At 45.4% G+C, this 14,084-nt stretch overlaps 2 protein-coding genes and 2 non-coding genes across 4 annotated transcripts in view; 1 reads left to right on the forward strand and 3 right to left on the reverse strand.

The window, feature by feature from the left end:
• Window positions 1-2,691: 2,691 nt before the first annotated feature.
• Window positions 2,692-3,913, reverse strand: Hspa6 (heat shock protein family A (Hsp70) member 6; the record flags this gene model as incomplete). Its single annotated transcript, XM_023699746.1, is given in 9 exon segments — window positions 2,692-2,999; window positions 3,002-3,126; window positions 3,128-3,389; window positions 3,392-3,430; window positions 3,433-3,591; window positions 3,594-3,632; window positions 3,635-3,687; window positions 3,689-3,739; window positions 3,741-3,913. Coding segments are annotated over 9 exon segments (1,209 nt in total), but the record flags the coding sequence as incomplete, so codon positions are not given.
• Window positions 3,914-4,615: 702 nt separating this feature from the next.
• Window positions 4,616-4,686, forward strand: Trnag-gcc. Its single transcript has one exon. It is a non-coding gene; the product is annotated as a tRNA-Gly (tRNA).
• A 513-nt stretch (window positions 4,687-5,199) lies between these two features.
• Trnad-guc lies at window positions 5,200-5,271 on the reverse strand. Its single transcript has one exon. It is a non-coding gene; the product is annotated as a tRNA-Asp (tRNA).
• Window positions 5,272-7,011: 1,740 nt separating this feature from the next.
• The window catches only part of Fcgr2a (Fc fragment of IgG receptor IIa), a 36,769-nt gene continuing 29,696 nt past the window's right edge, over window positions 7,012-14,084 (reverse strand). Inside the window, exons 4-5 of the mRNA XM_023699743.1 lie at window positions 9,631-9,885; window positions 7,012-8,270 (exon numbers count right to left, since the gene is read on the reverse strand). Of these exons, the coding sequence (XP_023555511.1) occupies window positions 8,098-8,270; window positions 9,631-9,885 (428 nt within the window). The 3' untranslated portion in view covers window positions 7,012-8,097. The remainder of the gene's footprint in view (window positions 8,271-9,630; window positions 9,886-14,084) is intronic.

Raw genomic sequence — 14,084 nt, forward strand, 5'->3', positions numbered from 1 at the left:
TTTTTTTTTTGTAGCTCCCCATTGACCTGCAGCAGCGCTGGTCTGGGTTGCCTTGAGTATGTGGGAATGGAACCACTGCTCAAAGAAACTGACTGCCTCCTTTAATCAGGCACTTAAACTATTTACGATTTTTTAAAACTGAGAAATGGGTGCTTGTCATGGGTAGGCCATTGAGGATGGGCCAAAAAAAAAAAAAACTGCTTACAGCAAAATTTGATAATTGTACATAATGGATATATATTTTGGTTTAGCTTATCGTTGTTTGAGGGGGAAAACTGGATGACACACTTGTGATAACAATAATTAACAAAAACTCCACAGCACAATGATTGGGGGAAGTGTACTTAGGATTGTGTTCAGAGTCTTCACCCTGAGCTACCTCTCCAGACATTTAATTTTTTTTTTTTTTTTTGAATCAGGGATGGTGATGTGGGCATATAATTCTAGCACTTGGGAGGCTGAGGCAGGAGTATTGCTGAAAGTTTGAGACCAGTCTGAACTACATAGTGAAGCCCTGTCTAAATAAATAAATAAATAAATAAATAAATAAATAAATAAATAAATTTGAGACCAGGTTTTCCTAAATTGTCCAGGCTGGCTGAAGCTGTAATCCTCCTACCTCAGCCTTCTAGAATGCTGGGGTTACAGTTGTGCATCACCATACTTGGCAATAAGAAATTTTAGATGTCTATTACACAAGAAATAAATTTCAAAGTAACTAAACCAAAATTACCAACAGCAATGAAAGGTAGAAGTGATTCACTGACTTAACTCGCCCTATAGATAATTACATACTGCTCAGACCTTCTCTAACATGTCCTATTTCCCAAGGCCATTTGGGGGGTCTTGTCTCCAAAAAAAAAATGGCATGAAACAACTAACAGTCGTGTAAACTGTTTGCCTGCGCTATTAGCATAGACAAACAAATCTCCCAACACAGAATTTTTATCTTAGGGTCTCACATGAGAGACTTTGCCAGCACTCTAAATTTCTGTTCACTGCTTTTTCAACTCCACCCATCTCCCACCCTTTCCAGCACAAGTCCTCTCCTGTCACCCCTCACACTGCAGTACCGTCTCAGTGTGCCTGCCTCAAATTGTCTTATCTTGCTCCAACAAAGCAGTCAGGCTCAGGTTGCTGTGGTTGATCCCCACAACGCAAGCCAGCCAAACCTTCCCTGAAGGCATTCCGAGCCAAAAAAAAAAAAAAAATCCTTCAAATTGTCTTATCTTGTTTTCTCCTACAGGAAACTTTTCCAAGGCCTTGCGAATTTTCTTTGTGTCCATCCTTCAGCTTCATGGGCCTTGTCATGTACTTCCCTGAGGGCAAGGAAAACCAGGAAGTAGTTTTTAAAGTTTATTTAGATCCACAATAACATTTCACATTAACAAAAAATCCATACACGAAAGCTAAAGAAAATACAAAATGAGTAACAAAGCAATGTTAAGTAATGATTCATTTGTAAAAATGGGAGAATTTTTTTTAAAAGTTAAATATCAAAGTGTAAGTGTCGAGTCGCCACGAAGGAAGACCCCAGGAGTCGGTCTCTCATGCAAATCGCAAAGGGAAAGTTTTATTATCTATGTATATGTAGGGCGGCCTGCACACGCAGGAGCAGAGCGCACCTTCCATGTAACAGGCATAGTTTTTTAAAGGCAAAAAACACAAAATGGGGGGGTGGGGCGAGCAAGCAAGTTACAGAAGCAAATCGCATTGGTTAGTGTAGGTTGCCCTTTACAATAATTGGTGAGTTACAATACCGGGTGACCAAATGGAGTAAGTCTGGGCGTAGCTGGGAGGTCTAACCTTGTGGCTGTCATGTTCCGGGAACATTTTTAAGAAATCGAGGCATTGTGACCTGGGACATCCTGTTGTTATGGCTTTCAATAGTGAGGCCTTCGGTTTTGGGAATGTATGTCTCTTGCAAGAATTCAAACAAGGGGAGGGACAAGGGCAACTCCTTGGCTGACTCAGTTGTTTTAGTTGTTTTCCAAGTAACAGGACCCCATCCAAGGTTTTCTTATGTCCTCTTTACTTTAGGAACATGGATTGCTCAAGCTCTAGAGCCGTAAACCAGTGAGTGCGTCCTTTTAATTGAAACACATTTTATCTATTTATTTCTGTATGTGATCTTAAAATTATTTGGGCTTTACAAAAGACCTTAGTATCTTCCTTTAGGAGGAAGATACCCTTTATCCCAGAACCCCTGAAGCTATATAGGACAGAATCATAGAAGACAGTCTAGAAGGTCCATAAACCCAGGCCTTTAGTCGCCTTGTTTGTCTTTGGTCTTTTTTTCCCCCCAGGCCTTTAGCAACAGCAGACTTATCAAAAAAGATCATTGTTATGGTTTGTGTCTAGTTGTCCCCTCAAAGCCTCATGAAGTCATGGAGTGGACTGCTACAGTTTTTGATTAACTCATGATGCACTGGGATTATGGGTGTGAGTGCTGCTGGGATTATGGGTGTGATACTACTCCCAGCCTAGGGCAGACAGCTGGAATGCTGCTTAAGGGAGACAGGCTTGCTCTCTGTAGCTATTATTGCTACTACTCTTCCCATTCGCTTTTGCTGTCTTGCTGTTTTCCACCACCATGAATTGCTGCCCTCTGCTATGTGCCACTCTGCCTTGGAGCCAGCCGAGCGTGAACTGAAACCTACAGTAACTGTGAGCCAAATAAACCTTTCCTTCCTTAATTTTGAGTGTCAGGTATTTGTCCCAGCAATGAGAGAAGAGTGAGACAGTCATTTGATTGACCTCCTCAATGATGGGGCCAGTACTGGGCCTTTCCTGGTGGGCCTAAGCCCTAGAACTGCTGCCTTCAGGAACACTAGATGGCCCATACAGCCCAGAAAAGATGGGGCAGCAGATTTGCTGCAGTTCCCTCTTCGGATGCTCATCTTCCTCCTTCTCTGCCAGTTGGTTGTGCTCCAGCCAGGCAAGGACTTGACATTTGCCTTGCACTTTGCACCTGTCCTCTTCAGGAATCTTATCCCTATTTCCTCTCACAAAGAGCCCTTCACATGGAAGATGTGAGCTTCCAGGGGGGTTTTGGCAGCCCCCGTGTCCCTCTGGGCCTCAGCCTGGTACAGCTGACCTTCACGAGCCACTCTCTCCACTTCCTCTGCTCAGCCGGCCCTTGTCACTGGTGATGGTGATCTTGCTAGCCTTGCCCGTGTTCTCATCAGTGGCTGTCACACTCAGGATGCCACTGGCATCAGTGTCAAAGGTCACCTCGATCGGAGGGATTCCACGTGGGGCAGGAAGGATGCCACTGAGCTCAACACGCCCCAGCAGGTTGTTGTCCTTGGTCATGGCCCTCTCACCTTCATCTGCCTGGATCAAGACCAGGAGCTGGTTGTCAGAGTAGGTGGTGAGAGTCTGGTCCCCTTGGTTGGAATGGTGGCATTCCTCTGGACTGGTGTGGTCTCACTCCGTCTGCTGTTTCCAGCTCCAGGGACAGGGCAGCCTCATCCAGCAGCAGGAGATCCCGCACTCTCTCACATGTGTCCCCCAGCAACGCTGCCGCCTGCACAGCAGCTCCACAGGCGACAGCCTCATCAGGATCGATGCTCTTGTTCAGCTCTTTGCAGTGAAGAAATCCTGCAGTAGCCGCTGCACCTTAGGGATGCTGTGGAACCACCCACTAGAATGGTATCATGGATTTGGGCCTTGCCAGCTTGGCATCCGCAGGTTCTTCTCCACAGGCTGCAGGGTGCTGCGGAAGAGGTCTGTGCAGTTCCTCAAAGCGGGCACAAGAGATGGATATGCAAGAGGCCATGCGTCCGAAAAGGATGTCAGTCTCCAGAGTGGCCTGGGTGCTCCTAGGCCGTGCGCTGCCGCCCCCGCGCACCGCCTGGCAGGGCCAGTGCTTCGTGCCCGACTGCGGCTTCGGATGCTGTGTTGTGTGGGCTCAGGGCCCCTCGGCTCTCGGCAGCGTCGCCCACCAGCCGTTCAGCGCCGGCGAAGGCCACGCGGCTGGGTGGTGCAGTTGCCCCGGTGGTCGGCCAGGATCTCCGCTCGCCGGCTGGAACACGGCCACGCACGAGAACGTGGTGCCCAGATCGGCGCCGATGGCCCCGTCCCTTGGGGCTGACGTGGTTGTGGCTTCCCGTGCTCAGAGGAAGCCTTCGGACGCAAAGACTCTGGAGGTCTGCGCAGCTCAGGCATAAAATCTTTCAGCAGGGCGGACCGCCTCGTGGACTATGCCTGCGGCCCGCCCAGGGTCTGGGGTGCAACGCTGCCCCCCACCGTTAATGACGCTGCGCAGCCCCGCCCGGTCGGCCTCGACTCCGAGCTGCCGAAAAGAAACGCCGAGAAAGCTCCGATTTCTCTCGCTGGTTCTCGCAGCGCTGGCATGTGGCTGCGTACACAAGCTCTCCGCCGCGGCTCGGGAAAGCCAGACAGACGTTACCGCGCGAGCAGAACCGCCGCCTCAACAGCAGTTCACATAGTCGCTTTAGGAGTTTTTAAAAGTTTATTTTGAAAAAACAAAACTGCTCTTTTTAAAATGTGAAAGCAATATTTTCAAACGGATCCAAAACAGTTTTTTTCTGTAGGGTGCAGGGGGAGATTGAAGTGAAAGAGTAGGTCTGAAGCCATCCACGTATTCGCAGCATTGGTGGTTCAGTGGTAGAATTCTCGCCTGCCACGCGGGAGGCCCGGGTTCGATTCCCGGCCAATGCACTGTGAGTTTGTTTTTCTAAGGCAATAATGCTTTTTTTTTTTATTCTAAAATATGTAACGCTTCAATAAAAGAAACAAATCGGTCAAAGGATTTGGATTCTTTTCATATGGTTCCTGAGACAAGCCCCGACATAGCTCTAGGGTGAAAAATTCGATATCGGGGGTTAACGCAGCGAACTGGCAGAGGAGGTAACAGTGTCTCGGAAGGTGGCTCCGGCAGCTCTGTCCGGAGTCTGTGCAGTTTCTCTGTGGCTGAGGAGTTTCCAATTCAGACTCAAGATTCAAGTGGAAAGTAAATTCCTATACCGTCAAGGAAGAGATTGGATCTTCAGGCCACACTAATTTCCACCAGGACCGTGGCCTTGCGAATTGAGTGTTTGCGTGTCCCACATCGTTTAATCCAAAATTTTCCACTTGGATTTTTATGGTGTTCGAGCTCAAGTCAATAGACGCGTTCAATACAAAAATGCGGAAATGCTCCGGAAGGTTAAAAAAAAAAAAAAAAAATCTAACCTCCCCGTCGGGGAATCGAACCCCGGTCTCCCGCGTGACAGGCGGGGATACTCACCACTATACTAACGAGGACGGTGGCTTGACTGCGTAGCACCTTTAACCCTTGTGACATTTTCGCACACTTAGCATGTTAAAAGCCTATTGTTATTTGTCTGATTCTAAGGAAACTGCTATTAAAAAGAAAAAATACTAAAATGCTGTACTCCTGTGTAGTTGTCTTCTCTAACAGATTAGAACTCAGTGGGATCTGTAAGCCTCTGAACAGGGACAGAGGGTCAGGCTGTGAGGTCAGTTCTCTCCCAGTGTTGCCACAACCAGCTGGCAGTCGGCTGCACAGAAAGTAGCAGTACTGGAAAGGCGATCGGTCCAGGAAAGAAAGGCGATGTTTGAAGTCTCCAGTGAATTCCACAATGGAAAAATCAGACTAGCCTTGAAGAAAAGGAACCTGTTCCTGAGTTCTGGAAGAGAGAGAAGTCAGGCATAGGAGCCAGAATCCAGAGGGCCTTCAGGAGGGACTTTACCGCAGAGAGAAGACTTGCCTGGCCTGGGGGTCCGTGTCCCGGTGTGTTCAGGGGCTGCCTTGTTGAGACGCCTCCAAAACTCTGCCCGCCTCAGCAACCCTAAAATTACGCCAGCATCCTGGGATGTCACTTAGCCATAGAGCAGTCGTGTACATGTGCACAGCCCGGGGCGTGGTCCAGAGCACGGGACAAATATACACACATTCTACCTGTTCCGTCTAAAAAGCTGGGGTTAGAGCCCTGAGGCAGGCTTTGAGTGTTCGGAACCTCACAGTTGGTAGATTTTTGACTGTGTTGCAGCAGACAAACAGGCAGAAGGAAACAGGGAAAGGGGCTTTATTATAAAGGGAAAGGGGCTTCAATATCTTGGAAGACACGGAGAGTATTTGGGAAGATAAGGAATTCTCTGGATTGGAACAAAGGGAGGCACAGCCTTTTATGACCTTTTGCCAGGGGTGGGCTTTGAGGGGGATGTTTAGATACACCTGAGGAGCTGATTGAGGCCTTCCCTGAGGTAACAGGAAAGATGAAAGGAAATTGCACCCTGGGCTGGGTTGGAGAAGAAGTGGGGAAATGGTCTCTGGGAGGATGAACTGTTGTTTTACAGGCTTCAGCCCTATTAGATGACCACCATAATTATTCAGCAATTCATATTAGGGCCAAAACCTATCAACAGTCCTATTTTTAATGTGTTTGTGTTCCCATACTAGGGATGGAACTCCAGGCACTGGCCTAGGGAAGTTGCTTCATTGCTCAGGCTGGGCTCTGATTTGTGCGCCTCGTTTTACTCCCAAAGGGCTGAGATTACAGGTAGGACACACCAGGCCTAGATTCTTCTTTCTGTTCTTTCTTTCTTTCTTTCTTTCTTTCTTTCTTTCTTTCTTTCTTTCTCTATTTATTTATTTATTTATTTATTTGCTGATCTCTTCACAGAGGTTGAGCTATAGAGGAGTTTATGCATGCAGTACAAATTTTCTGCATACTCTTAAACATATCCATTTGTGTTTAGTAGTTAGTTTGCTTATCTTTTTATGAAATACACATTAAAGAGATGTCTTACATATTGTGAATTGAAGGTGTGCTTGTCACCCAATACTGGCCACAGAATAAAAGCGAACTGTATAATTAGATTTATAGAATGTTCCCAACTACATACAAAGATCTGTCATACAAACTTCCTGTATTTTTAAAATTTTATTAATTGTCTCAGCACATATTTATTATATGTATCAATGACATTCATCATATGAAATTTGTACCTGTACATAGCATATGTTACCTGTATGTTCTTAACCAAGTTATTTCATTCATTTGAGCCACAGCTTCTTTGGTTTTAAAATGAGGAGAGTAGACAGTCTTGCTTTTAGGTTCACAAGGTCTCTGATTTCAAACTTGAATAAACTATTCATTCCACAAACAATTATTTACTGAGTACTATATCATGTGATACTAAACTAGTCATGGAGTATATAACAAATAGAGGCCTCTCCTGAAGCGCATATTCAAACGGGAGAGGGTCACACAAGTAAACATGTAGAACATCAGTTGGGGATAATGTAAAAGGATATCAGGTGGAGAAAACTAGAAGCATGACAAGGAGAATTATACTGAATGACCACGGAGAGCCCACCGACAAGGACGTATCTGAGCAAGGACCTGGATGGTGTAGTCCTGGTCTGATTTCTGTTGCTATAACAAAATATCCAAGAGAAGGTGATTTGTAGACAAAAGAGGTTTCTTTACCCACAGTTCTGGAGGCTGCTCCAAGGCCAGGTGGCCACATCTGCTTGGCTTCTGCGGAAAGCCTCCTGTGCTCCAAATGCAACAAAAAAGTACAACAGCACAGGGGCACTGGGAAGAAAGGAAAGCGCCAAAGTGCCATCGTGGTCAACCTGTTCCCTCAGGAAAAGCATTGATCCACAGGCGAGCTAAGCCCCCAACATTCAACCACCTCCTCCTCAGCCCGGCATCCCACCATGCTGCCCTGAGGACCAAGCTTTAAAATGAGCTCAAACTCTAGCAGACGTGATGAAGCACGACACAGACACCTGTAAGAAATAGCACGCCTGATGTGGGAAACAGCACAAGCCGTGCTGCAGTACTGCCCATGTGTCTAAAAGAGGACAAGAATGACCAAGAGGAAGCATGACAGAGCAGAAGGAAACGCGATCACAGATACAGGGGGCCAAGACCACACAGCATCCTGCAGCCCCTACACGGACTTGAGCTTTTGCTCTAAGTGTGAGGAAGCTATTTAATGGCTTGAGCAAAGAAGTGATCAGAAAAGGTGATTCCTTAGCTAAAAGTGCTTTCAACAAGAGGCTACCAGAGAAAGGAAAGTGTGGCCACTGACATTATGCCACAGGACGAGGAGTCCTTAGTCTCCAATGTCCTTGCACCATCTGACTTCATTCCTGCAGTCTGTCATTGATCTTCGAAGGTCTCGCTGCACAAAAAAATACAGCCCTGTGTCCACTGCAAACATGAGTCCCATCACCAGACTGAAAATGACTTGGTACCAAGGAGGAGAGTTGGATGAAATTGGCGGACCTAACAGAAAAAGACAAAGGAATAAAGAAAAGGGTGGTCATTAAAGCAGAAATGTGTAATAAACAATGAGGTCCCCAGTAGAGAGCCTTTGTGACTTCATCCATGCCAGGGGCTTAAGATAAAGTCAAGAGCAGGTGGGTGGGTCAGTACATCTTCAAAGGATCTGTTTGTCTCTCTGAATTTCCCCCAAAAAAACTAAGTCAGCCTTTCTTAGAGGGTGACTGTGGTGTATCTCTCTGAAGTCAAGACAAAGATATGTGGTTGGGGCCAGGGAGATGGCTCAGTAGAACAAGCGCTTCCCTGGTAAGAGCAAGGATTTGAGTTCAATCCCCAGATTCACCAAAAAAACAAACAAACAAACAAACAACAACAACAACAAAAAACCCAGACAAAAAAAGATACACCTTGGCTTAGCAATTGGCATATGAAGCACAGTTTAAAAGTTTGCTGCTGGGCATGCTGGTGCAGGCCTGTAATCCCAAGGCTCTCTTCAGCTCACTGAAGTGCTAGCCCTACCTGGCACCTTAGTGACCAACTGACAGCTTGACTCAAAATTTCAAAAGGGAGCAGGAGAGAAATGTTATCTCAATGCAGAGATCCCAGGTTCATTCCGCAGAACCCCACAAAGACTTTCTTTACAATAGACTTCTTAGGGCCTTGGGTGTACACCGTGGGTATAAAAGGAAGGAACTGAATAGGCGGTGTGTTCCACATCAGCTTGACTGCAGAAGTCTGCCTTCCAGAAAGCCCCTAAGGTGGCATATGACTCAGGAACTACAGAATCCAGAGACTGCATCAATGGGCCTCCGCTCGCTGCCTCCTCTCGGTCCAGACAGCAGTCTGTCACGAGTAGCTTGTGATGCCTCCTGAAAAGGCATCATAAACATTGCTTAATGCAACATTTCTGAAAAATAGACACAGCCCTGGCTCCTCGTGGGTTCAGAGGGCCTTCCCAAGCTCCCTCAGCTGCTCTGAGCTGCAGTTTGAGCTGAGGCCAAGAGGTCGTTAGGCAGGCACAAGCCTCAGAACCCTACAGGTAGAGGGACATGAAACAACAGTGATTGAAATAAGTGGGAAAAGAGGGAGGGTGATTGCGTCTGGCAGATGTACTTGTGGAAAAGAAAAGATGCCTCTGTTAGAACTGAGTGGGTGGCAGCCATTCCCATAATCCCTGAGGAACACATTGGATTAGAGTAGCATACCACACAGCAGCTGGGTCAGTTAGAACTTTGAGGGTTCTGTGGACCTCGGGATGACCACTCAGGAGAATGCCAAGTACCAAAGCCTAAAAAGGATCAGCAACCCCTTGTCCACCCAACCTTCCAAGGCCTGAGGCTGCTTCGGTAGCCCTGGTCCCTACCATGGACAATGATGGTCACCGGCTGTGATGAGTGGGTCATTCTTCCTATGAGTCCTGTGCAGTGGTATTTACCACTGTTACTGTGGTTTGCCTGTGGGATGGAGAAATTTTTGCTGACAGGGAAGAATTTCTTGGCTATTCCATTGTGGTAGAATGTGACCTTTGCCAAAGGCTTGTTATTCCAACTGTGACACCGCAACACAATGGCATCCCCTTCCTGGAAAACCAGCTGCAGGGTCTGGAGCACCAGCCAATCTGAAATACACACAGGGAAAAAAAAGTCTAAGGGTGAGATTCCAAGGCCTTTGCAGGAGCTCAGGCATATGTGATTCATAGAAGTTAAAAGAATACAGGGCAGGTGTTTTGTGGCAGATTTGAACTTTTTTTTTTGGTACTGGAAATTGAACTCATGACCTCATGCTTCGTAGGCAGGCACTGTGCCACTGAGCTATACCCCCACCTTTGAACATTCTCTTTTTTTTTTTTGCGAAATCGGAGATTGAACTCAGTCCCTTGCACTTGCCTGAGAAGCGCTTATTCCACTGAGCCATCTCCACAGCCCTTCAACGTTCTTTCACAGGGAAAAATGTGATATTATGCCTATGGGGCCTCTGGATGATAGGACTTTCCAGAAGTTCCAAAGATAAAGATCTGGGGCTGGGAAGATGGCTCAGTAGAATAAGCGCTTCCTTGGCAAGCACAAGGGTCTGAGGTCAATCCCTGGTTTCACAAAAAAAAAAAAAAAAAAAAAAAAAAAAAAAGATAAAGAACAGATATTTTGAAACACTTTAGAAGAATGTAAAACACTATAACTGCCTAGGGAAATTAGTGCATCTCAGTAACCGTAGAAGATGTTGAGTAGGATCTGAAGCCTTTCATGTCTTATGGATACAGCATTTGTTGTCCAGGGATTATTAATTTAATAGTGACTACTGAAAAACTTTGGGAAGGAGGTGGCCACCATGGCACTAGCAGCAGTGAAAGTGAAAGCCATTTTACCTTAGTCCACTCAGGCTGCTAGAACAAAGCAGCACACATGGGGCTCATAAACAACCAGTAAAAAATGTATTTATCACGGTGCTGGAGAGTGGAAAGTTTGAGACCAAGGGGCCAGCAGTTCCTGCATCTGGTAAGGGCTCTCTTCTGGGTTTGTAGAATTGCAACATGGGCCACGTGGCAGAAGTGACAGAAGACGTCCGCAAGCTCCTGTGGGTCTCCTTTTGTGAGGAGGGCAGGGGCTCTTCATAAGGAAGCTACTCCCAGCATGACTCCGTGCTCATCAAACATGTAAACCCCTTCCCCAAAGGCCCTGCCTGCTCTGCTTTCACCTTGGGGCTTAGGCGCACAAATGAATCTCACGGAATATAAACATCTGAGCCCAGGACTTTGGTGTATTTACCTGCCATTTGGGAGGCCCTGGGTTTGATCCTTAAACATAAAAAAAAAAAAAAAAAAAGTGCAAGATTCTTTTCTATTCACTTAAGAAATTAAGAAATGAAAGCATATCACTACCTGAACTCAATGTTCAGTTGTGACTTGGACACAAGCAGCACTAAAGGAAGTTTTAAAGTTGTTGTAGACAGCTGAATTAGATAGAAATATTATAGGCAGTCAGACGGGGCCAGGCCCTCAAGGAGGCCAGATGGAAGACAAGGTGATTTTGCAACTGTGGACAGACACTCCCTGCTGGGGGCCAGACCTCAACACAGTAGTAAACAAATGCATTCACATACTTCCCTGGTGATGGGCATCAGGGACTGATATGCTGAATAAGTATCAATCACCTTGAAAGAGCCTCAAAGAGTCAATAGCCCAAACCCAATAGGAGACCTTCTTCTGCATTCGTGCCTACTTGCTACGCAACTTGCTTTCCCATTTGAACCTGATTTTAATCAGCATTACCTGAGCAATGGTGCTTGTAATGTCATTGGTTACTCATAGTTTTGTCCCACTTCATGCCCACCTCAGCGAGTTCCCATGTCTCCACCACCTTCGACCCGCTGCACTGAATGGTTTTCCACTATAAAAGTCCCTGGAAGAGACATCTTGCCGGGAACCACCACTCAGGGGCCCCCCCTTCTGTCCCTCTATTAGGCAAGAGCTTTCTTTTCCCCTTAATAAATATATTCTGCTCATAGCCTCCATTTGTTCCTAAAATTCATTCTTCGGTTTTAGAGAACATGAACTCGTCCAGGTACTTGTTAGGGTGGGAGATCAGTTTTCTCCCTGTATCATTTGGAGGTCATCCACCCGAGATCAGTTTTTCTCCATGTCAAAGTCACTTTTCCCTCCTTGCCGACACTCCCAGCCACCCTCTGTCTTCATTGATTGCAGAATAATCAGGTTCCAAAATTCAGCTATTGTGGAGGATACGTCCTAAAGAATATACTAATAAATTTATTAAAGAAGAAACTCAAATTGCTCTGTTACAGAAATAAGTATCTCAGTTTACTCTTAAAATGAAAATTCACTTATGAGACTAATATTTTGGATATGAGAGACAAGATAATGTTATTGAGACAGAAGGAAACAAAAGCCCAAATTCAGGATCCTTATTTTGGCAATCATTAGCTGTTGGGTTTCCTTGGCTTAAATTCCTTCAACAGAATTATGAGGTTAGGTGATATCTCTCTGGCGACTTTCTTTTCTTTTCTTTTGAGAAAGGGTCTCACTATGCAGTCCACACTGTCCTTGACCTCACTTGTGTAGCCCTGGCTGGCCTTGGACTCACATTAATCCTCTTACTTCAGCCTCCTAAGTGCTGAGATTATAGGTGTGGGCCACCACACCTGACTTTCCCAACTCACTGGACTTAAATTTTTGTTATTAGTGATTTTACATTTTAATAGTAGAAAGTATCATACCTTTCTAGAGATGGACAGGTACAAAGAGGAGATATAAATGGCTGAGATGTCACTATGGTGGGAGCCACAGAAAGCTAGGAAATTGATCAAATGTGTGTAGGTGAGACTGGGCCTCAGTGCCTAAAGCAAACAAGCTACCTCACTCCTGAGATAAATATCCTGTCTGATTAAGGTCAGCTATTAGTCACTAGGCAACCTCGTGTCATGTGTTACAAACTTTGCAGAAGTATAAATAAAAGATCATTTGGTTGTATGTGCTTTAGTCTTGCCAATCAGGCCAACCAGCCACCACCTAGCCCAGCTTTTGTCTTCTAGTCTATCTTTCTCATTCCTGCAGCCACATCTTCTGTGTAGAACCAATTATGGTTTCCAATGATCCCTACATCACTTGGGCAGGTTTTTTAGCTTAACCTAGTACTTATTTATTTCGCAATGCTGGGTATCAAATCCAGGGCCTTGTGCATTCTACCTGATCTACCACTGAACATTCAATAGAGTACAATCGACATCATAAAGTGACTCTACCAGAAGAATCTCTCTGGTACAGCAGACTTTAAAGAGTCATTAAAAAAAAAAAAATAGCCCTCTTTATATTAAACAGAAAAGTCTAAGGCATTGGATGTTTCCTTGTGGCACCTGCAGGATTTGTGCACTGAGATACAGATGAAATGAACTACTCATATTTTCAGATGTTGGAGTTGGGTAGAGATAGCATAGAAGAAGGCTGGGAGATGGCTCAGTAGAACACATACTTCCCTGGCAAGCTCAAGGGCCTGAGGTCAAACCCCGGTTCTGAAAAAGAAAGAAAGAAAGAAAGAAAGAAAGAAAGAAAGAAAGAAAGAAAGAAAGAAAGAAAGAGCATAGGAGTAGTTTCCTCACAGAATCCATTAAGGTGAACACTACTTCATATTCACATAAAACTAAACCAGATTATGTGATCACCTTCATTACAGCCATCTCATGATTTGAAGGATGGAATCGTACTGCTCAGCCTTGGAAAGAACACATCCTGTCCTTCACAACAACATGCATAGAACTGGAGGTCATTGTGTTAAGTGAAATGAGACAACCACCTGGGGGGAAAGGCCAGTATTACATACTCCCAAACATACATACTAGGCTTTTTAAAAAGTTCATTTCAGGGGCCGGGGAGATGGCTCAGTAGAATAAGCAGTTGCCTGACAAGTACAAGGGCCTGAGTTCAATCCCTGGTTCCACCAAAAATAAATAAATAAAAATAAAAAGTTCATTTCAGCAGACATAATAGTATACACTAGTAATCTCAGAAATGGGGAGGCTGAGACAGGAGGATCCCCTCAAGTTTAAGGCCAGCCTGGGCTAACAGTGAGACCCTATCTCAAATAAAACCTAAAGAAATAAACAAAAATAAAGGTTGATTTCATAGAAATTGAGAGCGGAATGGTGCTTACCAAACGCGTGGGCGGGGCTGGGGTGGGGGAATGGGAAGAAGTTGGTCAGTGGGCAGGGAATTACAGTTACCTAGGAGCAAGAGGGCGCTGAGCTGCACTTAGCCATGAGCCAGAGCTTCTTTTCTTTCTTTTTTTTTTTTTTTTAATATTTATTTATTAC

This window comes from Octodon degus, unplaced genomic scaffold, assembly GCF_000260255.1.
Source record: "Octodon degus isolate 3935 unplaced genomic scaffold, OctDeg1.0 scaffold00116, whole genome shotgun sequence".
Classification (NCBI taxonomy): domain Eukaryota; kingdom Metazoa; phylum Chordata; class Mammalia; order Rodentia; family Octodontidae; genus Octodon; species Octodon degus.